The 26254-nt window shown below is 29.7% G+C and overlaps 3 protein-coding genes across 7 annotated transcripts in view; 2 read left to right on the forward strand and 1 right to left on the reverse strand.

Moving 5' to 3' along the window:
* LOC112591094 (ankyrin repeat domain-containing protein SOWAHB) overlaps positions 1-15344 on the forward strand; it is an 88518-nt gene extending 73174 nt beyond the window's left edge. For 3 of the 5 annotated variants that reach the window (XM_025334751.1, XM_025334752.1, XM_025334753.1), the window contains 7 exons: positions 2092-2181; positions 6837-6842; positions 8339-8411; positions 8569-8661; positions 12688-12717; positions 13573-13715; positions 14499-15344. In XM_025334751.1, coding sequence (XP_025190536.1) covers positions 2092-2181; positions 6837-6842; positions 8339-8411; positions 8569-8661; positions 12688-12717; positions 13573-13715; positions 14499-14699 — 636 coding nt within the window. In that variant the 3' untranslated portion in view covers positions 14700-15344. Of the gene's footprint in view, positions 1-2091; positions 2182-6836; positions 6843-8338; positions 8412-8568; positions 8662-11910; positions 11930-12687; positions 12718-13572; positions 13716-14498 lie in introns of those variants that run through there. The other 2 variants (XM_025334754.1, XM_025334755.1) reach the window with 2 other exon arrangements.
* Positions 15345-16255: 911 nt separating this feature from the next.
* On the reverse strand, positions 16256-17813 carry LOC112591098 (histidine--tRNA ligase, cytoplasmic). Its single transcript, XM_025334759.1, has one exon. It carries the CDS (start codon positions 17787-17789, stop codon positions 16305-16307), a length of 1485 nt encoding a protein of 494 aa, XP_025190544.1. The 5' UTR covers positions 17790-17813; the 3' UTR covers positions 16256-16304.
* A 132-nt stretch (positions 17814-17945) lies between these two features.
* On the forward strand, positions 17946-23613 carry LOC112591097 (transcription factor 25). Its single transcript, XM_025334758.1, has 10 exons — positions 17946-18406; positions 18485-18676; positions 18736-18950; positions 19776-19861; positions 19927-20057; positions 20121-20314; positions 21516-21926; positions 22020-22272; positions 22975-23147; positions 23219-23613. The coding sequence occupies exons 1-10, from the start codon at positions 18269-18271 to the stop codon at positions 23433-23435; spliced, it is 2010 nt and encodes a 669-aa protein (XP_025190543.1). The 5' UTR covers positions 17946-18268; the 3' UTR covers positions 23436-23613.
* The last annotated feature ends 2641 nt before the right edge of the window (positions 23614-26254 follow it).

Consider the following 26254-nt stretch of genomic DNA (forward strand, 5'->3'; position numbering starts at 1 on the left):
TGTGTGTGTGTGTGTGTGTGTGTGTGTGTGTGTGTGTGTGTGTGTGTAGACCTGGTGTGTGCGCGCGGCGATATGCCTATAATAATAATGACAATAATAATAAAAACCATTAGAAAGAATACAATTTTATTGCATATATTATAAGTATTAGTGTATTATGCTTTTATAACCGGTCGATTATAATATAGTTTTTCTATTCCAATAAAACGAGCTATTGTGTACAATAATAATTATTATTATTGTCGTAGGTACATGCGCAAACGAAATATTTGCTAAGCGATTTCGATTGCTGTATCCCATGTCTTCGTGGGGTATATACGTAATATTATAAATATATATGATAAACGGCGGTAGAGACCTGCTGTTTAATATATGTGTATGAATATTATATTTAAATATCGTTGTTAGATTGTTTTAATTACATACCATATATGTACTTTATACTTATGCATTTCTGTGTAAATACTAAATATAAATATGTGCAATGATTGCCACAAAAAAACTCGTACCGCGACGAATGAACTTAATTACGACACAAATAAATTATAACTTTCAAAACATATTCAAATACTATGATAATAATAGTATCTAATATTTATGTCGAATAGTCTTCAAATTGAATTAATTACCAAGCCACGGCAAATATCCGCGTACACGTATGTTTGCGTGTTACTTATATGTACAATGTAAAATGAAGTTATGCGTGCAGATAATAATGTATACATTTTAAGGGCCGTTCGTGTGTTATTAATTTAATATATTTTTATTTAATTGGGTCTAAGATAAATCGCACTTCTAGACGTAACGAAAATTACCCTACTTGTATTGCGAGAAATAGCAGAAACGTTGAAGTATAGGTATTTTTATACGATTATTGTAGTTCATACTTCATGCGTGTATAGATAGCATACGAGTGTAAGTACTCTCGAGCCCGGGGACTGTATATTATACCTCAATGTACTATATAAGTACGTACTAAATTCACTAGTCGATAGACTGCAGCTTGTCAGTTTGAGAAGCACTATTTGAGGGCATAACCAGTTCCCTCCAAAAGTACATGTTGCCCCTTTTCTCGTAATAAAATAAAATCATCAAAATACAACCTGTTCAAAAAATTAGATCTTATAATACGAGGACATTTTTAAGCATTAATAATACATATATCTACCTACATTTTTTTTTTTTTTTTGGTGAAACGATTTTCAGTTCATTTAGTTCGCCCACGAACGTAATACGTCTACGCATATAAAATCTTAGGGTATACTTCTATACGTATTGTTGTGTATATAGTATAAAAACTAATGACAAGATACGTATACTATAAATGATTTATAGGTTACACACACCCGAGTGTGTGTTTTCGTGCACAGTGTGCGTGCGCAATTAAATAATGAACCAAGTCCCTCGGGGGGACGCGTATAGTGTAATGTCTGTTTAACGAGTGTACTGTCATCTGTACCTATGATATAATACAGTGTGCATGCATACACACATGCACACGCTGCACAACTACTGTAATAGCACTACCACGGTCACTATACTATACGGCTCGTAATATCGCGGGAAAAGCTTATCGTTGTCGTGTACAGGTGTAAATTAAACAAAATAATGATAATTATATTATTATCCGGAGCCGCTCGCTCGGAATCGTCACAGCCGCTCGCGTCACCGTTTGGAGAGCCGTGGAGGAGCTGGTAGCAATCGTATAGGCAGCAGCTGATAGATACGTATACAATGCGTTCGGGAACAACAAACTATGCGCGTATATTATAATAATATTTTATAAATGTTATAATGTGTATACGAAAATTATTATTCCCCGAGAACTAGTTTTACGTGGCTAATAACCTACAAATTAGTGTGCAGCATGCAAGATTAATTAGTCGTTCGAGCGGATTAGGTATATTATAATATTATTATATCATATAATATTATTGTGTGCGTGCGAGTCAAATAATAATACTAAACGACTCCGCTCAGTTCACATACACACACACACACACACACAACAAATAAATAAATAATTATAATAATTTTATTATAATTTATAATTAATAATAATACCATGTGGGTTGCGTTTTTTGTTTTCAGACGGCGTTACACTGGGCTGCAAAACACGGCAACATGGACCTGGTTAAAATGTTGGCGGGCACATATAGCGTCAACGTCAACGCTAAAACGGTAAGCCAAACCACCATAGTACGAACGAATGCTTTTCGTGTTTTTATGATATATTATTTACTTCACTCCCGAGCCACAATAATTATAATAATTAGTATTTTTGTTCTTATTGTGTACACACAAGTATACAGTAGGCATAACATTATTATGCGGTGTCCTTATACCGTCAAACGGTCAAAAAAGGAAAAAGTATAGTTTTAAAATTAATAAATAATAATTAAATAATATGCGGTTAGTCAGATGTAAAACATCGAAAAATAAAAATTGTAATTCATAAAATAAACGATTTAGACATATATTGTATTAATGTAAGCTCGTTCGATCACGGCACACTGAATCCGTTATTACAAAATATTATATTTTATTTAAACTTAAAAGTCACAGTTGTGATCATTTTTGTGGTATCATACTATGCTATAGTGTTATGCAGGTGAGATTGCATTTGTGATATAGTTTCTGTAAATTCTTTCCTCTCGCGAATTTAAATGCATTATACTCTAAATTGCATTGTATGACAACTGTATAATATAGTGAATGTGCTTTATAGAACTATAGTGATTTTTCACGCCGTAAATCTTTTTTAGACTGATGCTGCAAGTTGCGTTAGTGCAGCCAACTTTTTTCGCTTTGTTTCGGCTGTATATCGTTTAACAAGAACGACACAATTGAATACTATAAATGTAAATAACGCATATTTCACTTTTTACGAGCACTTACAGTTTCTAACCAACAACTTTCATTCTAAATTTTAAAAAATGAAAATTATATTTTATAGTGGACACCGACTGAATTAATCGCTTCGTTTGAAATTGTTTTATAATCAAAGCCTATATCATACTATATAGATATTATTTTCTAAAAACTAAAAAATTATTATGGAGCGCCCTATGCATTTTATTGAAATAACGAACTTTTATTTTTATTAACGTGTAGTGCACAACTGTATCAAAAGTATAGTGACTTTCAACCACTACAGACATTACCACCTATTTATTATGTTTAACCCACAGCATTATTACAACATATGTGATGAAACCGTGTAATCAGAAGTGAGGAATAATAGTGATAAATGATAATAATTTGTATGGCGATCGTATCAAAAAAAAAAATGCTGCAGGTATACACTAGGTATATACGTATCTGGACACTTTTTGTGTACCTATAAAATATATTATGCATATACGTCTACAAGAATCGATAAAACGACTTATATAAGTGTATGTATACGAACGATTACTTTTGCGAATCGTCCAAATTCCTGAGATTCTCGCCAGCCGACGTACAGTTTACTATGTATATTATGCATTTATATTTACCTACATTGCCTGGGGTCCGAAACGATTAGTATATTATAAAATAATAATAAAATATAAATAATATTTTAGTAACATTCTTGCGGAGCGGGCTCCCTATACGCAAGAGATAACTACAGCGATAATATAATAACGATTTTTAATAATACATTATTCATTATATACGTATATAATACATACATATATTATATGTACGCAGTGGTGCTGTATACGCGTATGTACTATGTACCTATCTATAACGTCATATTATATGATTATTATTATTATTATCATCATAATCATTATATGTATATTGTGTGTGTAGGGTAATACGCGTTCCAATAATAACAATAATTATATGTATACAGAGATTTTGGTTTAATAATAATTATTATATAATAGCAGCGCGACCTAACCGCTCGCGCGCGCGCATGCCGCATATCAGCTCCTCGTCCTCGGCGTATCCAGTTTTATAATAATATTATAATATTATAATATCCGTCGTCTGTCCGCGTTGTCGATTTTTAAACATAAAGATATCGTTTTCGTCATCGTCATCATCGCCTCCCCAGAGAAACGCTGTCGGTTTATTATTCTGATATCTGCAGTGGAGAGAAAAAACGAGAAGTCGTCCCCCCTAACGAAGACATCGACGCCCCCGGGAATTACTATAAAGCGATCGCTCCGATTCCGTTGTACACTGCTGCACCGTGGCACCGTATACATATAATATACTGGGTGATACTTTTAACGTAAGACGTTTAAAAAATTTTAAACGTGCTTGAAAATATTTTTGTTGAATAATTTTAAGTCGTTAAAAATAATGCTTTTCTAAGAATAAAATATGCATCAGGATATATTTTGGAGCAAGTACTTACACTTACTTTGATTAAAAAAAATCGAATTTTTTGGACAAATAGTTTATGGATAATAATTGTTAAAAGTTTTAATGAATGAAGTGGAGATATACAGTGAGTACTCGTCTCAACTTTAAATACAAGAAAAACTAATAAACCATTCGTTCGAAATTTAATTTTGATATATCGAGATATTCCATAAGTAATATTCGACTTAGGAATGTTTATTATTTTTTTTTTTTTTGTATTTTATTTAAAGTTAAACAATCTCTATACATGTTTTGTATAATAAGTTTAATTGGCTACAAAGTTTTTACAGAAGAGTTGATAGGAACCGCCTACTGATGATACACTTAAATTGAAGCTATGGACACCATTTTCTTTTTTTATCTTATGAGTGGGATTTGATAAGATTTTTTGCTAAAATATTTGGGTGGTGAAAGAGTAATTTATGGTAATGTAAATAAGAAATTATAGCTGTTTTAGGTGTTGTGTTCAATTTTAAGTCTGTGTGTAGTGGTAGATTATAGAAGCATAGAAGAGGGCTTTTTTCGTCTAGGAATATTAAATTAAAAAGTATATTGTCATTCCAAAGGGTATAAAGCTTATAAAATAATAAAAGTTATAGTTTTTTTTTTCAGAAATCATGTTTTTTATTGGTTTAAAAATGATTAGTTAAAGAATTATTTTCAACAGTGTAATCGTTTTTTAGGATAATAAGTGTCTTATGTTAAATAGATTGCCCCGTATACCCACGAGGTGGTTCCCATATTGTGGCGTTTTTACGACGAATATCGATTCACCGTCCAGATACGCGACCGCGATAATATCTAAGCGACGGCTACCGTTAAGCCAGTTTCGTCGATTTACATGTAAAACTGCGGGGCGGGACGAAAGTGCTACGGAAGCGTTGGCGGGTGGAGGTAAAACAAAAATTATTATTATTATTAAAAATAAAAAATAGAAATCACCGCCACTGCTGCGACTTGTACACGTAATAATATTTTGTGGGCAGCGCGTGTATCGCACATTCTTATCTCAGCGCGTGTTTCCCATAAGTGTGGCGTAGACCCGACTACGAATATATACCATATGGCATATTATACTATAATGCTGCCCCACTTCAATACTTATTATATTCTTCAGTCTTGTGTAAAAAAATTTGATATTATTACTTGACGTTCGTTGTATAAATATATATTTCAAAAGCAAATGTTGGTAATTGCTAATTAATATTAAAAAACCAAAAATTTTCGTTAAATACGGCATATTCTTTGATAGGTAATCAAGACTTTTTCTCGATTTATATTATTTTTGTTAATATTTATAATTTTTACATTATAAATCCCGTAATTTGATTTTTGGTTATTATCAACCCTAGTTATCCTTAAAGTATAAGCTTCCTTAACTTTCTTCCAAATTCACTCAACATATTATTAGCATTATTATTAATTATTATTATTATTATTATATATATATATATCTAAGTATACGCTACAATAGTAATTCATAATTATTTTAATGTTGATTACAATTACTTTTATTATTATATTTAAAAAAAAATTTATAAAATACGGAATGATATAATATTTATGTTTACAAATCAGATGAATTTTTTGCGCCAAAATGTACAGGTAAAATTTATTTTGTACTTAATGTTATTGACATATTCAATCATTGCAGTTATTAAGATTATATTAATTTATTAATAGTTATTTATATTTTATGAACACTATTACGTAAATTTATAGATTCTATAGAATCTATAGTTACTATAGTAACTATAGTTATTTTAATCAAAACCTCCATTTTTGTAATTCGAATATATTAAATTCACATTTATGAAAATCTAAAATTTAAAACAAGCTATAAAAATGAATACATAATATTTATAAACAAAAAAAATATACAGTGAACCCTGTATCTTACCAGTTAAATAACGAACACCTCCAAAAAGTGAAAAATTTTTCGGGAACAAACTACAAATTTTCTACAAACTGTAAAATTTTTTAAATTGTAGACACCTCCGAATATGCAGATGAAATTTCAATGATCGAGTGTTCAGTATTTTAAAGTTTTACTGTATATACATATTAATTGTAATCGTATGTGCATAATTATTATTTAGCAGCTAATATAGTCATTTACATATTTCTATTTAAGTTCTTCACATGAGCCGTCTATTTAGTTAATCATTATACTGAACTTGGTATATTTTTTTTGTAATGAACGAAATTAATCCTAGGATTTATATTTACACGATAGGCATACTTGAAAAGTAAAGTACTCTCTTTTTGATTGGATAACCGAATACCGTAAAAAGTTCCACATTGTGTGTACACAAAAATGGAGTTCCATTGGGATTTCAAAAGTTTACCCCCTTTTCTCGAACGAACAAAATCATAACTTCTGCGACTTATGAACCGAATATTTATTATTAATTCAAGCTCTAATTTTTGTTTTTTTTTTTTACATGGATCCTTGCACAACAATTGGAACAAATTAGAATGGAGTAAGTATAAAACTAATTTTCAATAATATTGCGCAGAAAGGGTTTGGCATTTAAACAATAAACGACTGAGAAGTGTGACGAACCGCATAATGTTTGAAAAACAAGAGAGAATTTGAAATCACGTATATAATACTATATAATATGTATACCTACCCTCTTTGTACAAACCCCTTGACACTGTTGTCATTTTTTTTATGCGTATGTACGCTCGTTTCATTCAATTTCCATATATATAAATAGAATACAATACTCGGCCGACGACATCTGTTCGAAATTTTAATTGTCCTCTAGGACGTTTACGAAACGATTTAAAAATCAAAAAGGGTGACAAATCATAGCACTTTCGCGACAATCCTGCACCCCTGCAACAGCAACGCCATCCTATAATATAATATATACACACTCATATATATATATATATATATATATATATGTGTGTGTGTGTGTGAGTTTGTATATTAGCATAAAAGATATTATTGTTGTTGAATAATGTTCGCACCCCTTCCTAAGCGTTGATGCACTTATTATTATAAACGCAATAATAATATATATTTCTACTCTTTTTCACTTACTGCAATTATAAAATATAGGTATAACGAAAGACGGCAACCCTTATTTTGATACTATTCAATAATATAAAATAATTCAAATCGAAACGATGCTCTGCAGAAAAACTTTGTCGGTACATTAAAGGATGTGTTTGACGTTGAGTAAAATGATTAAAGTGCCGCATTAAATTGCGGAAACCCTAGATAAAAGATTAATAATAACATATATGATTTAACTGCATATTAATATTATATATTTATATGCACCGCGATGCAGTTTCGTCATTGGCGTCAATATACCTTTCGACCCTTCGGCTATGGCACCTCCGCCGTCGAACATTATTATTTTTAGTATAATATATAATAATGATGGAAGTAAATAGCATCATTGTTATGTATATGTATATTCTTGTTACAAGGTGGGCGTTTGTGGAGCTACTAAATCGTAGCCGCTTATCGCAGAATATCTCTGCAACTTTCTTACTCCCGAGAACCGCGCTTGGTGAACCTTCATATTATTTTTGAAGTGTCATATATTTATGGTTAATGGCTATTATCACATTATTTTGCCCATTGATGACTGTTTTTTAATTAATGATTTTAAATGTAATTTTGAAAAATCTATACTTATTTAAACTAGAGAGCCACCACAATAATTATAGTTAAACATATTATATAGTATATACTAATGATTAGAGTTTTTCGATTTATCTAAATTCTAAATAAAAAAGTTAAAATCGTCATTTTGTATGTTTCTTGAAATTTGAAGATAGCATATTTATTTATTACTCAAAATTAATCGATGTTAATACTTTAAATATTGACTTATTAATTTATATTTCATTTTCAAGTGAGTTTAAACGGGTTGGGTATCTAAACGACGTATTATAATCATATATATATATATATATATATTGAGTGTTTTAACGATGTGGTTAATTCTCGCAGGGTTACACGCCGTGTCACTTGGCCCTACAGTTCGGACACGAAGAGATCTACAAGATACTGATCGAATCGTACGGTAAGCTCGAAATACGCTGTTACTTATACCAATAACGACATTAAAACGACGTCGGAACGGTAATCGTTGCGACGGCGAGTCTATTATACTATTTGTACTTATCAAACACCCGTGTAATATCATATAATATAATATTTGGTTTCCGCGGCGCTGGCAGGAGCCGACCCGAACGTGCGGGACTACAGCGGACGCAAACCCAGACAGTACCAGACGAACCAAGACACGAGCCTGTCGGCGGACACATATCGCAGTGAGTATGCCCGCGAAAAGCCCTCGGCCGCCGCTAAGCTCCTGTTGTTCGGCTCTTTGCCGAGGCCGAAGCGGCGCGCTAAAAAATCCGGCAACATGTCTTCCTTGTCGTTCTCGCATGCCGTCCAAGTAGTAACCCCGTCGTCCAAATCCGCCAGAGACAATCACTGGATCGGTGGTGGCGACAGCGCTAGGCCGTCTTCCGCCCTGTACTACTTCTCCGCTCTGTCTTAGTTCTAAAAAAAAATAATAACAATAATGATACGCAACACGATAACATAATGTTATTTACTGTTCAAACACACACACACATCTCTATAATCGCAAAACTCACATTATACGATACGATACGTATTATTCACGATGGATTTCTTATATTTATGTATAGGTATATTATGTACACGATGTTTGACTTACCTATTTGCATTTAATACATTGTAGGTACACACACCGTAATAATAATAATAATAATAATTATGCCGCACGCATCGCCACTAACCCTGGCCGCCCTCCCCTCATCATTCCAACACCCTCCTGACTGCCGCACGAACACCGATCGTCGTTGCACGCACATTTAATAATAATAAATAATAATAATAATAATACTCGACTTTTCTGTAATCCGTCATGTCGGCCCGTATCGAGTTCAAATACATAATATAATAATAGCTACCATCGCAATATAATATTATGATACAAAGTATATTTCATTATAATACCTATGCTGTGGATACACTTACACGTCGTTGACGAAATCGATAACATAATATTATCATTGCTACAGTTATGTCCAACAACTACCGCCGTCAAACTGTGCCGTAAAGTTTAATAATAATTTGAATCGAATAAAATTGTCATTATATATCCAGCTATTTTACCTATAACTTGTATAAACGGTCGTTTCATATCTCTTTGCGGTAAATCACGTTATAAAACGGTTTTAGGCAACAGAACGTTACAAAATAAAAATGAACGCGTAATGAAATAATAATAATAAAAAAAAATGCCTCTGCTAATATTTTTCTACACTTTGCATTTTATGTAGACAGTAGTGTATATAGTATTATAATACTATTATAATATTATGTAGATGTCGTATTTTCGCGGTGCATGGTTTTCACTTTCACGAACTAACTATTTTTATTATTAGGTACCTAATAATATTGCTTACACACATGCGTATATTAATAATTGTACATTTAGTCGTAGTTATACTGCAGGACAAGGCGTTTAATCCTAATAATTTTATTTAAATGTTATTTAATATGTTGTGTTTTTTCCTAAAATATATATCGATTACGTTATATAATAATATGCCATTATTGTTTTAGTTGATTATTGTTTAAAAATTACTTGACGATTCGAATACGTTATTTATACACGAGTCATCTTATCGTTATTATTTTATATTTTATTAAATTTGAATAGGCACAGAGAGCTATTTTATAAATACACTAAGTTATGTTTATAAATGTTATTGTACCTTTTGTGCGATGAAAACATAAAGCAATTAGCAATATATAATGATTGTGTACTATCTATATTATTACCTGTCTTAATTATTTAACAAAGTCTAGTGTAATGGAAAAACAAATTATGTAATAATTGGGTAAAATACGTTAACGCCTTTTACCATTTTATAACAACAACAAAATTGTCTTCGTCGGTAATTTTATACTGCCCATGTTTATTTGTGTATGACTAAATAAATACTATTAATAAATCTTTCAAATAATCTGCACATTATATTTCAATAAAATTTCAGTATTTTAAATTTAAACGGTAGTAAAATAATAAATTTATAATATAATTTAAGTATTTTGTATAAATCGCGTATACTTTATTATCGGCATCGTGTATTTTAAAATAAATGTTTATATTTTATTGATCGACTTCAATGTTTTTATGATAGTTAAGGTTAGGTAAATTTTAATTTACTTCTTGTCATTCATTTTTATCTGATTGTCTGAATTTTTCGGTCTTTTGTGATTATTTTAATAATATTTATAAAGTTTATTACTACCGATAAAAAAGCGTATTAAAGATACGTAAAATCTAAAATAAATAACGTTCGTTTATTATCTTTTGATGTCTGTAAAAAGTTATCTTTTTAAAGTTTTAAAAAAAAAATAATACGACAATCATTATAGTTTAATTATCCGTACATTGTAACTGAATACTTGTCATCAGAGTCGTATTATTTAGTTTAAAATTATTTTTACTCAAATGTACTCGTTACATGAATAATTTCAAATATTAGAGTGTACCTATATATTAGTGTTTTGATGAAATTAATTCAGGGATTAAAAAAATAATGAAATGTTTTTTAGTTTTATAATTGTTTGAATCAAATATTATTTTTTATTTATATACAAGCTAACTTTTAATAACGTCTATCGAATAGGTCAAAAAGTTAATACCTACAGTAAATAAAGTTGTACAGCAAATAAATTGCCAGCGGCAGTCGTTTAAATATTTTTTCATTTGTCTGAGGAAACCCTATTGACTCGGTAAAAAATAATTATCTATTTTTATTGTTTACTTGTTATTGGTTTGGATGAATACCTATACATTTAACGTGCGATTTTTTTTTTTAGGACGTCTTGTCCTAATCCTTTAACGTACGACAACAGCTACCTACTGCAGTCATCGATTTGCTTCCATGTATATCGCAGTATTATAAAATGTGTAAATTATTGTATGCATGCGCATTTATTACCTACTTCTGCTGCATGCCAATCACAGTAATATTAAATATATATATATACGTGAACGTTTAAGTCATACCACAATATAATAATATTAATAATAGTGTACATTATTTCGCGTTATAACTCACGTTTTGTGACCGGTCCGCGGTGCAGCAGTGCAACTCCTGCGATATTATTACATAGGTACTCGTGTGCAGAGCATGTGACGACTGCTGTTCGATTTTTGTAACACAATAACAATATTAATTATTTGTATTTCCTTCTACTAGTGTTAACAATCTCGCGCGCTAACGAAACGAATAATGTGTTTCTAGGTTATTCACGTTTGTTAAATATTAATTTTCTACGCGCTCCGGACTTGGATGTTCTAATATGTAACATGTATGAAATATCATGACGTGTATTATTTTATTGTCTACACATACCTACCTACGTATAATACACCAAGAAAATATTATTGTTGTCATCTGTTCTCTGATACCGTGTATACGACGAAACCCGACGATACTTATAACCGTACTTATTTGTTTTGCTTATAGGGCTGTTGGACGCGGAAAGGCAAGTACAATTTTTTTTTTTTTTTTCATAAGAGTGGTGTGGCTTTCATTTTGTGTACACGTATACTTACATATTTTTATGCTATGCGCTCTTGTATAGCTGCAGTATTCTCGGCACCATAACACAAAGACATTATAATATATTATTACAAGCGTATGACCTATACAACATACCTATTATTATATACAATGCGTGTGTGTGCGTGTGTATTTGTATGAATGTGTATGATAATAATTTGTATAGCCTCTACTCGTATTATATAATATAATATAATATACATATATACATATTGTGCGTACCAGCGTGTCTACATTAAACTGACGCTATGCAATTATACAAATCGCGCACGCCGCTGTACCTACCTACTATTTAGTGTTATGCTGCTACCTGCGCAAAAACAGTTCTACGCCGTATAGAAACTTTTATGAAATATCATAACAACGCTCTTCGTCTGAAAGTTTGCTGAAAACAATATGTACGTATACGTATATAGCTGCTGTAATATAATATGTACAATGTACGCGTGCATGCACGAATGGCTCTGTCGGTTAGACAATTAGTTAACACGGTGTGTAGACCGCAGTCTCTGTCTCCTCTTTAACAATATCCATACACCTACCGTCTTATGTTTCCGATCGAGTTTTCTCCGACTTTTTAGTCTAGACACGTTTTTTTTTTTTGTTTTGTTTTTTAGTTGTCTCGTTTTTTTTTTTTTGTACTTTCGTTCATAATATACTTTAGTGTTTGTTTGTTTGCAGAACTAAACGCCCGAAAACACAAACACACGGGTAAGTCACGAGCGCATCTAATCGCTTTACGATTTCACGTAACACGTAAATAATATATAACGGTGGCGCCATTTCCAAGTGTAGAAACGATATTTTATTTCTACACTTTTATTATTTGAGACGGTATGAAGTAAGTACAACTTTCTTAGCAGTGCCGATGAGAACATTTTATGTTCATACTTTTAATTTCACAACGTTTAATTCAGTCTATACTCGCGGTGATATTTCTCAAGTTGTTTTAATGAAGAAATCTTTATCGACTGCGATGTACCGTAGTTTTGGTGAACAACTCCTAAATGAGATCATATAAGTTCGACGCGGATAAAATGGACATTGTCCCTTGACCCTTATATTCATTTTCCCACTTCGAAATGGCACCCCTAATATATATTATTATTATTTATATTTACACTGCAATGCATTACTACGCCACATTATATAGTATGTATAACATATCATATATATATACATACATACATACATACATATTTAAGTAAATAGTCGTAAAAAAAAAAATACGTGTACTCAAATGAGACTCGCGCTTTTTGCGTCATGGCCTGCCAGCTCAAACAATTGTAACAATTTATTATTATTATATATGGCTATTATCGCGGTACCCAAACCCTCCGTTTATTAAAATAATTATAAACATTATTTTTATCATATGACATTAATATAATAAAATTGAATCTATGTATTTTATATAAATGTAATATGTATGTATATTATAATATATATATATATGATATATTGATATGTGCCGAACGATCTGCAGTAATGCCTTATTAAAAAAAAAAAATTCGTCTCGTCGGTTTTGTTTTATTGTATTGTCGTTTTTGCCTTCTCGGCGTGCAGAAAAGGATCTAAGATTCCTGCGGATCGGGTCCCTGAACGTACGCGTTAAACGGACCACGGAGGCGTTCAGCAACTTCCTGGGCGTCGGACACAACGCAGAGAAGATTCACAAGACTTGGGGTTCTGCCGACAACATACAACAGGTTTACTATACAATCACGACCGTGTTACGGCGTCTATAATAAATCAATAAATAAAAAAAAAAATATATTATTATCAAATCTAACGCCACGTCATTATCGACTTGCTATAATTTTATTCGACTGTGTATTTATTGTTCTTGAAATAGTGGTGTATATACGCAAGTACTGTATGATGCAGGGATGCATAGGTGCAATTAAAAAGCTTAAATTCTCGGGGGACGATGTATTTATTCTCAAAAAAATATTTACTTAAGCAAAACCTTCACCAGCACTTAATTTTAATAAATTTACCTAATTAGTCAATTATAATAGAAACCGAGTGTAAAATAAATTGTTCATAACCAACAGTAGTTACAGTATTAATCATAATTTTACTGATATTTTATCAATCAAACGTTTGGTGCCTAACTCTACTGTTGTAAATTAATTTAAAATGTTCTTACTACTGTTTAATTTTATTTGGTATATTATATCAAATTTGTAAGCGCCACTAGTAAATTGTAATACAGTTTAACGTAGTCAAAATAACCATTATTTCTATTATACAATTATTGTATAATTTGTCCGAGAGAACGGAGTCTAGTCAAGAAAGTATTACTAAATCACATTTTACGTACAAAATAAAAATCTATCATCGAGCCTTTAAAATCGTCGACAAATTTTCCGAGCTCTAGATGTATTTTTATTGGTTGGTGGGGGGGGGGTGTTCTACGCCATTAGATAAATGCATATTCGCGCGTGCACGCACCATATACTGATTGTTTTTTTTTTTTTTCGATGCAGAACGACGCCAAGAGAATGCCCCCTCCGAAAAGCGTTACGATTAAGAAGAGGAAGTCCAAACGGCCGCAAGACTTTTTGAGGAGGGCCTCGGCTCCGGCCGACCGGTCCCCAGACAAGAGGAAATCCGCTGAAATCGTCGTCACCGGCGACTCGGACTCGGACACGGCTTGCGGATTCGGCACGAATTGGCAACCGTCTTGACCGACGAGTCGTGTAGGAGGATATCACTGGCGTGTACACCCCGTGACGGTCGTAGCTTCGCTGTTTGTATTTTTCCAGACGCTTTTCTGCAATATTATTATAATTCTCTGCAGCCAAACGTTCTCGCTCGACGATTGCATCGACAACAGCGACCGCCGTCTCGTCGGCACCATTATAAATTAATTATCGCGATCAATGTCGCACTACAAGTATTATTAGCAATAAGTAACGATCGTCCGTGTACTGTAGATAACATTATTATTACTGTTGATTTTTATGTCGTCGGTCAGAGGACGTTTTATTTTTATTTTTTAAGTTTATTTTAATTTTATTTTTTGTGCGCCAACGCTTTTTATCATTTTGTTTTTTTGTTTTACTATACTATATTGTGTACAACTGACGTATAACTCGTCTGTATAATAATTAATATATACCTATATTGTGACTTAATCAGCCGAATCGAATACAGTATTGCGTATTCAGTTCGGCGGACACTTTTATGTTTTTTGAACCACTATTACTTTACCGATATCATTATCGTGACCATAAATGTGTTTGATTTTACATGCCGTTTAATGTTTATTATAATATTGGTGTTGAATTGTACTTATATAATATTAAATCTTTATTTTTTATTTTATTTTATTTATAACTATGAATATTAGTGTTAGACAATTACTGTTATTGTTAACGCGGACTTTGATAGATTGTATTATAGTCCGCGTTGTTATACTCAATACGACTTAATACGAAATACGAAATTGTGTTGACGTTCAGTTTTTTTAAGATTAATATGGTATACAGTAATAATAGCCACGTTATCGGGTTATAAATACTGCTCTCTGTAATTAATTTTATCTAGGTATTTTATTATGTCGTCCTAGTCGTTAAGCTCATTAAATGCGTACCAGTGTTATTTTCACTACGACATAACATTTTCATTAGATATCTAATTAATCAGATAGTCTTCAATAATTTTTGATCAGCCCATTTATATTCTCTTATATACCATAACTATTTTTACCTTCAGACTACAAAACATAATTATTAAAACAGTTGAATATTGACATACAATCGCCACACAAAGTAACCAGTAACCATGAAAATAATATGTTAGACACATTGTTTCGCAGACCATATCTATATTGTCATTTGTCAGGTGTGAGTTTACCTTATGAACAATTCCTAATTTCACCTAATCCAATTAAACCTTCATTCTTCCAATTTGAGTAATGTTACTTATTAAATATTTTTAAGTGTATAACTATAAATAATATAACTATAAAAATGAATATTTTGTGTAACTGAATATTAATAATAGACAATAGTGTGTGTTAACAGCCTGATTGCTTAGAGTTGACGCTTGAACTTTTACATTTTAAATAATACACAGTACATAATATGACAAATTTGGGATTATTAAATGTACATTAAATACTTATATATAGCATAATAAATTTGGGATTAAAGGTATAAGCAAATTATATATAATAATAAGATAAATAATTAAAAATAGATTGTTTTTATTTTTATTAGGAATAACACCACTCATTAAAAAAATAAATACTTATTACCAAAAAGTATACTTTAAAAAACAGCATATTATTAGTTTTTAATATTTAATCTTTTAAATACTTCTTCAACGAGATCTTCCCTTTTAATTTCATCCTCTTGTCTAGTAATAACATTTCTTAATTTAACTACACCCTTAGCTACTTCTCCTTCACCAATTATGACAGCCCATGGAATTTCATTTTCTTCACAGTGCTGCAGTTGAGCCAACAACTTGGGGTTTTTCTTATATGACTGTTCAGCTTTAACTCCGGCATTCCACAAGTCTTTACATACAGCCATCCTGTGTTCTACTAAGTTTTTCTGAGCAGCAGCTACAAACACTTGCACTTCTGTTGTACGCACCTTTTGTTTCTCTTTAGCAAGTTTGGCTTCGATTACAGTGAACAACCTTTCAACACCAATAGATATACCCACACAAGGTATGGTCTTGTTTTTTGGGTGGAACATACCAACAAGATTATCATAGCGACCACCACCAGCAACACTACCAACAGATTCTCCTTTATCTAATAAGACTACTTCATAAATTATACCTGTATAGTAATCTAAACCTCTAGCTAAACTTAAATCAAAAGACACAAGATCTTCAATTCCAAATACTTTAATGTATTCAAAAAACAGTTTCATCGATTCAAGTCCTTGTACTGCCATTTTAGACTTGGTAAGCAGTTCGTCTTTAAACAAAGCCGTGACAAGTTCATCAGTTCCATTCATCTGCACATATGTTCCAATATGATTGGCTATTTCTTCAGACAATCCTTTTTCGTTTATCATTTCGTTTTTGACTTCTTCCCACGGTGATTTGTCTAGTTTGTCTACTGAAGAACAAATTGTTCTAAACTTCTCTGTCGGCACGCCGCAAGATTCAAACAGTCCATCCAACAAGAGCCTATGATTAACTTTCACTTTGAACTTGCCTGCATTTAATGATTTCAATATTTCAACGGCGACAAACACACATTCAGCTTCCGGTATCATCTCATCATATTGGCCAGCTATGTCATAATCACACTGATAAAATTCCCTGTAACGACCCCTAGTAATTGACGGATTATCTCGCCTGTACACCTTGGCAATTTGGTATCGTTTGATGTTGGTGATTTTGTTCATGGCCAGGTAACGTGCAAACGGCACAGTCAGGTCATAGCGCAACGACAGTGATTCGCCACCTTGATCGGCAAGATCGTAGATGAGTTTTGAGTCCTCGCCGTACTTACCCGTCAGCACGTCTTTGAGCTCAAATATCGGTGTGTCGATGTTGACGGCACCATGACGCTTGAACACTTCAGTAATCCGTCCGAGTACATCGTTCCGGATGGCCGTGTGTTCGGGGCCGTAATCTCGCGTACCCTTGGGCGTCTTCAATTGGACTTTGGAAGACTTCTCCTGTGGCTTTTCTTGAGGCTTTTCCTGTTCGCCGGACATATTGATACAATACGAATTCAGACACGAGCGAAAGCCACAAAATTTCACTTTGTTCGTAAACCGTGAAAGCGTGCGTATATTTTTCAACATACTGATTAGTGATGATATTAGGTTATCACTTATCAGTCATGTCTCTGGCGACACTGATACGAATCCACTAAAATTAATTTCATAACCAACAAATTGTTCAGCTGTTATTTAAGATAATACTGCAAATTGTGATATGTGATAAAATAAATTTCAACCCAATCAGTAAAATTATGTGGTGGTGTGAATGCTAACTAAGTAAATTGCTATTGTGACGTCTACCACAACGACTATTGGTGTTTTTCATTAATTATCAATATTATTGCTTGATTTTTAGTGTCCGTAAAGCTCTAAAATAATAATATAATAACGTCATATAACGATAAAACTTAATATCACTTGTATTATCATAAGTTCTTGTAATCACTAATCACTGAATCTTTAACACCGTAAAAAGATTAAAGAATCGTTTCATCTCTATGTCGCTGTAAAATATGTAAGAAAACAATTTCCAAGTCTTTCAGTCAGTAACAAAACTCACGATGTCTTCGAGGGTGTTGCGAAAAATGGGTTTGCAGGACGATCGTGACCTGCCACCTGTTAAAGACGATGCGAGCGATGATACTGAAACGAGTTCTGGCGGTGTTAATAAAAAACGACACTTAAACATGTACGATTTGGTGAGTTTGAAAGTCTTATCGAAATATAAACCTTTACTGTTATTAGTTATTACTGTTATGTTGATCATTGCTTTACAGCTGAATAATGGTTCTATGTCCGAGTCTGAAGTGAAAGAAGACGATGATCATGAGACTACTAGTTCCGTAAACAAGAAAGATGAAAACGTGTCATATGATAAAGAAAACATTAGAAGGAAAAAGAAGAAAAAGAGAAAGAAGTCTGGTAAAGTATTGTCATCACATACTCGTAGCAGTGAAGATAATGTTGAGGTAAGTAAATAACAAATTTATCAAAAATATTAAATATAGTTGAAAAATATCATTTTTAGGATGAAGTGGAAAGGAGTGTTCGTGAAGTGAATAAAATATTGGGTGAAGTACCGGACAAAGGTGAAGATGAAGATGATGAAGCTACTTCATCACGAGATATGTTGCACAGCACCTTATTTTTAAAAAGTATATTGTCTGTACAACATCGAAATCTTAACCCAAATAATGAACTGCGTAAAATGTTTGGACGTGTTGTTCATCAAGCTGAGCTTAGGTAAAAATCAATAATTTCATTAATTATTAATTTTTAAAAATGTAGATAATAAATAACAACAAATTAATTGCTATTAAAATAATAATAATAATCTTATTCAGGTATATTTATTTATATATAGTAAATGGTGTGTAATAATTGTCGTAAATATGATTTCTGCTTAAAATAAATATTTTTTTTAAAAATAGCAATAATCAATATACAAATATAAAATTAATAGCTAAACTATCAATTTATATAGTGCATATAAAAAATATAACTGTTTTATAGTAGGCTTTATTATAAACATAATTAGTCATTAAATATGTTATGAAAAAAAAAACAACTAATGTATGAATTCAATTTTCAATTCACTATTAAATTATTGATTTCAAAAACTAGTATTTTATGGAAGGAGACTAACATAAATATCTATTTACAAGGATAATTAAGCTTTTGTTATATTTATATTATAAATACTTTACTATTTTCTTAATTTTTACCTAGTATAAATGTAATTTTCATCAAAAACGTATATAACTTATGCCAATAAGCACATACATATCTGAACTTTGCTTGAAAACTGTTTTTAATTTACCTTATTATCTAATAGTTATTAGATTACTAATTTTAAGTTAACTATCTTAATCTATTTATATAATGATATTTGAATGAGTATATTTTGGTTTTGTGCAAAAAGTATTAATGAAATATAAATTTGGTATGATTGTTTACATGATCAAATATTATGTAATTGCTAATCTAATAATTACTGAATTATAACCAAAAAGTGAATTAAAATAGAGACAGACATTTTATGTTAATAATAATGTTTTCAATTTTTAGCAAACGCAAGTTTAGAGGAAGAAATCATTTAAAAACCACATGGTTGGTAACACCCAAAGACAATTGGCCTACCGTTGGAAAATCAGGTACTTACATTTATATTTTAGTGACATAATTGTTTAAATCACATAAAAATGACAATATATTGTAGGTTCAACTATGAAATATTTGGAAAGCAAAAATGGTATTATGTATTTTGCCTTTGAGCATAGTCCAGAATACCAACAAGTACAGTCGCAACTCTATACAGCTGTGTCTAATATGTCATCTGGAAATTTGGTGGTTGGTTTCTATTAGATTTACGCTATTTAATAAGATATTTTATTTATGTTAATTTAATTTTAGAACATAATCAATAACCATCCATACCATGTTGACGTACTATTACAAATGACAGAATGGGCACGACTTAGTGAAGACTTGCCAGTTGCAGCTGAACTAACTGAACAGGCATTGTACTCATTGGAAAATTCATTCCATCCCATGTTTAGTTTGTCAAATGGAAAATGTCATATAGACTACCGTTTACATGAAAATAGGTATTTTTTTATATTTATAAAAAATATATCATTAGTATATTAATACTTTTATGAATTGGTTTATTTCTATTTACATTATCGAAAATATCATTAAGTTTTAATTTTAATAAAACCTGGCTGTTTAGATAAATTACTGTTTTTGCTAGTGTATGCACTGAGTAGTCAAAGCTAGATTAGTATACAATCAGTGACTATTTTGTGAACATTTTTTTTAAGTGTACATGATTATAATATTATATAGGTAATGGATATTAAATATTAATAATAAAAATGTGAAATATGTAATGTACAAAAATAATAGTTAATGTTTAATTTAGAAAAAATATTTCTCATACATTATAATTTAAGAATTTTAGTTCTTTAGTAAGTTGATTAGTATTTAATTATTAATTACTATAGATGACTGTTGAAGTATAAATGTGAATATTTATTACTTATTAGATATTATTTATGATTTATCACCACCTTTCTGATAATGTTAGCACACACTTATGATTTTTATTATACTTTGGTTATTTGTGTGATCCTTAATCAATATTAGGTTAATTACTAAAACAATAAATTTGAGGCTGAATTATGGTCCTGATGATGTTAAAATTACTATTGCAGAAAAAAATCATTGTGTGGTGGGTTGTGGCGTATGTATTAGTGATTGATAGATATAACTAATGGGTTTAATAGCTGTATTATATTTTGACTGTAAATTTAATTTCAAATGGCATTTAGTAATTTAGTATAATGGTTTCTTTTTTTATTATATCAAAGCAGCAGATCAACTTTTTCATTTTATTGAAAATTATTGGGTTTTTTAAAAGAAACAAAAAATTAACTTTTACAATCAGTTCTGCTTATTTGATCATTGATTTGTAGAATTAACTATTTTTTGAAATCAAAAAGAAAGTTTCATGTTATTTGTTTTAATATAATTTTAAGTATATGTTAAATAAATATAAAAATATTTTATAAAAACAATCGATTAATAGACTCAAAACGACCTATACTAATGTAATCACATTAAACAAAACTTATTGTATATTGAATAAACATTTGCCTAAATAATTATAATTTTAATATTGATTATTGATTTCATGAATATTAATAGTAAAAATGTAGATGAGCTATTATTAATCATTTAGTTTAAACTTATGATTAATCTATATTTAATATTGAAGTTATAATTGTGTTTATTTATTGATTTTAGAGCATTGTTCCTGACTTTATACAGACATTTAACATTTGTTGGACTTAGAGCTTGTTATCGTACAGCTTTGGAATTCTGTAAACTTCTCTTGTCTTTATCTCCAATGGATGATCCTCTTGCTGTAGTACTATGTATTGATTTTTACGCTTTACGCTCGTCCGAATATACATGGTTCATTCATTTTGTGAATACTTTTGATCCCGTAAGAAATCTCTTACAGCTCCCAAACATTAAGTTTTCTTATGCGGTTGCTAAATGGCAAAAAGGTGATGTGGAAGCAGCTCATACATTATTACAAGAAGCATTGCTGATGTTTCCTGGTGTTCTAATACCTTTATTAGAAAAATGTTCCATCCAGGCCGATAAACGAGTCAATGCGCATTCGTTCTTCACAACCTATGCTACAGAAACGTATGTTTACCTATTACATTATTTGTATATTACATTTAATGTGTATAATACAGTTTAACCATACATTAATAAATAAATAATATGCTTTTATAGTCAGCCGAAATCATTGTCTTACTTAATATCCATGTATGTAACGAGGAGTTATCATGTATGGAAAGAAGTTCAGCTGTTACCATGGCTTGAACGTAATGTGCAAATTGTACTTGATAGAGTAGATGCTAAGGACCCAATAGTGAAAAACATGGAAAACTTACGAGCAACTTTGTACAGTGCCAAACCACCATTAAACATACACCGACATCTGTTATTGTCAGACATGAGTGACACAATCGCACCACCAGCTGAGGTAATTTTAGAATAATAATAATGTTTAAAGTTCAGTGGTTGACAAACAGTAGTTAACTTAAAATAACCAGATAAAATACAACTAACTGTATCACAAAAAATAGTCTAGTTTTAATCTTTTTTTTTAAAAAAAAACAACAGATTTTTTTATAGGATACTGATTTTTGATTAATTTTAAATAATGCTAGAAAAATACTACAAAATACTTAAAAAAATTTAGTTTTATACATGATATATATATTTTTTGATAATTTATCCCAAAATAAAATTTAATTTGACTTTCATGTACTTCATCATTCATAAAAGTTTAAACATTAAATCAATTTCATTGTTCAATGTTTTAATGTAATTACATTAACAATAATTCATATTCAAATTAATTTAAAACTAGTTTTGGAAATTAAATTAAAATATTTTTAATATTTGGTATAAAATGTTTGTTTAATGTGTTTGAAAATTAGAAACCTGTAAATTAAACACATTTGATAAGTTTTCCTTTTACTGTAAAATTAATAATATTACATATTATCATTGGTTATAAATAGTATTTATACATACAGAAATTTATTTAAACAAGGAATACAATTTAGTAATAATATTATAAATTTTAGTTTTTTTTTAAATGTGTACATTTCTTATAACAATATTGATAAAATAAATGATTCAACATAATCATCATTTTTATTTTATGTTTTGTTTTCAGGCGGTGACAAATCCAATTCTCATTATGGACCCATTTCCTCCACCAGACGGTACATCATTTTATTCTAGATTATCTCATGGTAGCATGAGTAGAACAGCTGAGGAAAATCATTCACTTTTTTCTACATTCTTCCGTTCATTAAACCCTGTGTTTCAAGCTCTTTCTGATGAAAGGTAACTTATTGACTTTATATCTATTGTAAATTGTAAAAAAAAAAAAAAAATGTTTTATTTTTAATTTTCAGTAATGTTGACGAAGAATTAGCAGCTGAAGCTGAAGCTGTCGCAAGACCAGTAATAACAATGGTCGGTGAGCAAATTGAAGAAATGAGAAGTGATTTACGTCAAAGTGTCAACTCTTTGTTAGATGCTATGAGAGATTTACTATCCAATGTACACTCACCAAATATACCAGCAGATGGTGATATTGATGATGATTCTGAGCTCACGGATACAGCATAATAGTAAAATTAAATAAACTTTTAAGTTTTATCAGAATTTTTTTTTTTGTTCCGATTATTGTTTAATTATTTTTAAGTTAGATTGAATTTAAATTATTTTGCATTAGAAAACTGGGCTCATTCTTATTTGTACATTATATTTGTTTGTGATCCTATTTTAACTATATTTAAATCTTTGTATAGACAAAATATAAAAAAAATTTTTTTCACTAAAAATGTTCAAACAATTTTAACTCTACCCTTACTACTTAATAAAACCATTTTCTTAATTCCTTAGGTCATAATAACTATAATCAATCTTTAAGGTATCATTTTACTTACATTTTGATTTGATACCTATTCTGTTTTAAGTGTTTTTTTATTACCGTATTTTATTGTAATTACATTTTTTTTTTAGCTCTCCTCAATGTGTATTTAATAAACAACTATAAAGCACAGAATAATATATTTTTATTTTCACTTTTTTAATTTTCAGTTTAGATTATTGGACTTAAATAACAAGTAAAGTCGTAAAACCACTTTTAATTTTCAGTATGATTTAAATTATTTGCCTAATAACCCACAGGTTATACTCATTATCACATGACTTACAAAATTAATCTAAACTAGTATGAATATTCGATTACTGGCTATAATCCATATTATAATACGTGTAAAATCTCTTATTAAAAACATTTATTGTGAGCTCTAATAGATTAATTCTGAGAGTTTTTCGATTTATTTCATATGTTGTTTATCATAACTCATTGGGAAACAATATTTCTTAATTCATAGTTTTCAATCAAAAAAAATATATATATATATAATACTAATTCTATATTATGTATATAAATAATACAAACGTACATTTATGATGTAAACTGCTGTTAGTTTTTTTAATTAGGATTAATAAAAATAAAATAAATTGATTTTGTCTTTCAGTAATTTCTTAAGAATTTTAAGTTGAACAGACAAAATCTTATCTCATTAGTAACTACCTAATTTAATTTTAGTTTCATTAAGATATAAATAAACCTAAAAAAAAGTTTATCGAAAATAATTATAAATTTTGAGCAAACATTATTGTATTTATTTATTGATTTGTTTTAAAAAAAAATGTATTCAATAGTATTTTATTTTAAAATTAATAATATTGTGTATCAAATTCACATCAAAAATAAATTTAACATTCAGAAAGGTTAATGAGGGTAAAGGGTTAAATACTTGAAGTATAAGACCCATTTAGAGATTTTCTTTTAATCAAAGAATGATTACTTCAATTGTGGGAAGAAAAATTATATTTATTTCAAAATTTCAAAACTAAAAATCAATAATTAATTTGAAAGATAATTTACTTTTGATAAATTAATTAAATATTTTTGTAAAATTAATTTATTTTATTATTTTGTGTGCTATTTAGTCTTGCCTGTTAACATCCCTAATAAAAATAATTTAAAATGTATTTTACTTTGTTTATTTTCTCCAAAAGTGTTTTTGTATATACTTTATAATTAATTATTGTTCGTTTGTATTGAACTTTTTATTTGACTTTTTACAATTGAATTTTGCCTAATTTGTATTATAAAATAAATATATTCATTTGAAACTGACAAAAGATTTAAGCGAACACATTTTTTTCTTAATATGCATTATATATTTATATTTTGTATAATAATAATTATTCATTCTTAATATTTTAATGATTATTCCTTGCAAAATTATTAATGTTAAAATAGGTATTTGTGTAATTTTTGAGAGGGGATAATACTATTTAATAATTTAAAATTGAACTTCAGAAAATTCAATTAAAATTTTAATTTTGTATTTTACGTTTGTTAAATTACTTTTATTTTATTTGAGAATATGTGTTTTATTTTAAAATACTTTCTAATTAATTTTGTAAAACCAATGCATTTATCATATTATATATCATGTAATAAATAAATATCCATATTATAATAAATTATAAATAGTCTAAATTATTATTGTTAAAAAAAAAAAACAATTTTTCAATTTTGCAACTAAAAAACAATATTGCTTATTATTTTAGATATAAATAATTTATTTTTCTACTAATTAGTAATAATCACTGGTGTTAAAACTTAAAGTACAAACAAAACTAACCATGGCAAATATTAAATTGTAATAATCAGTGTCAGTATTACAGCTTGTATCAGCATAATCAGGTATAGCATCTGTTGTATAGTAATGTTCAATACTTTCATGTTATTTGAAAATGAGTTATGAGCACCAAGTTGTATGACCCATTTGTCCACTATATAATTTTCTTTTCACTATATTTGGGCATAAACATCAGCATCTCTAGTATTTAGTAATGTACCATATTATTCATAATTTCTTGTATTTTACTTTTATGTATTTTAATAACTATCCATAATTATTAAGTAAAAGAAAAATCAACTTAAACAATCATGTACCTGAAACCTCTAACCAAAACCAAGAATTATGATTATTTATAATATTTTAATAATTTTCCATAGTCATTGTCCATATCTATATATTTTTTTAAATGCTTACTCTCAAAATGATGTAAAATGTGATATTTATGTAGATTGTAAGGCAACTAATTGTATTACTTTTCTATTAAATATAGATAGGTATTGGCAGTGCTGAAATTCTTATAAAATAAAACAATTTTGATTTCCAATAGGGAATTTCTGAAATATGTTTAACAGGAAATAAAAAAATTATCATTGGTTTCTTTCAATAGTTTTCTGAAATATAATAAACATTTTACATTATGCATGGCATTTTCACAAAGTTATTAGTTGTCTTCCTCCCCACCCACATATATAGATTTAGTCTTTTTTATATTACTGA

This window comes from Melanaphis sacchari, unplaced genomic scaffold (assembly GCF_002803265.2).
Source record: "Melanaphis sacchari strain LSU unplaced genomic scaffold, SCAv2.0 Contig129_pilon_pilon, whole genome shotgun sequence".
NCBI classification, from domain to species: domain Eukaryota; kingdom Metazoa; phylum Arthropoda; class Insecta; order Hemiptera; family Aphididae; genus Melanaphis; species Melanaphis sacchari.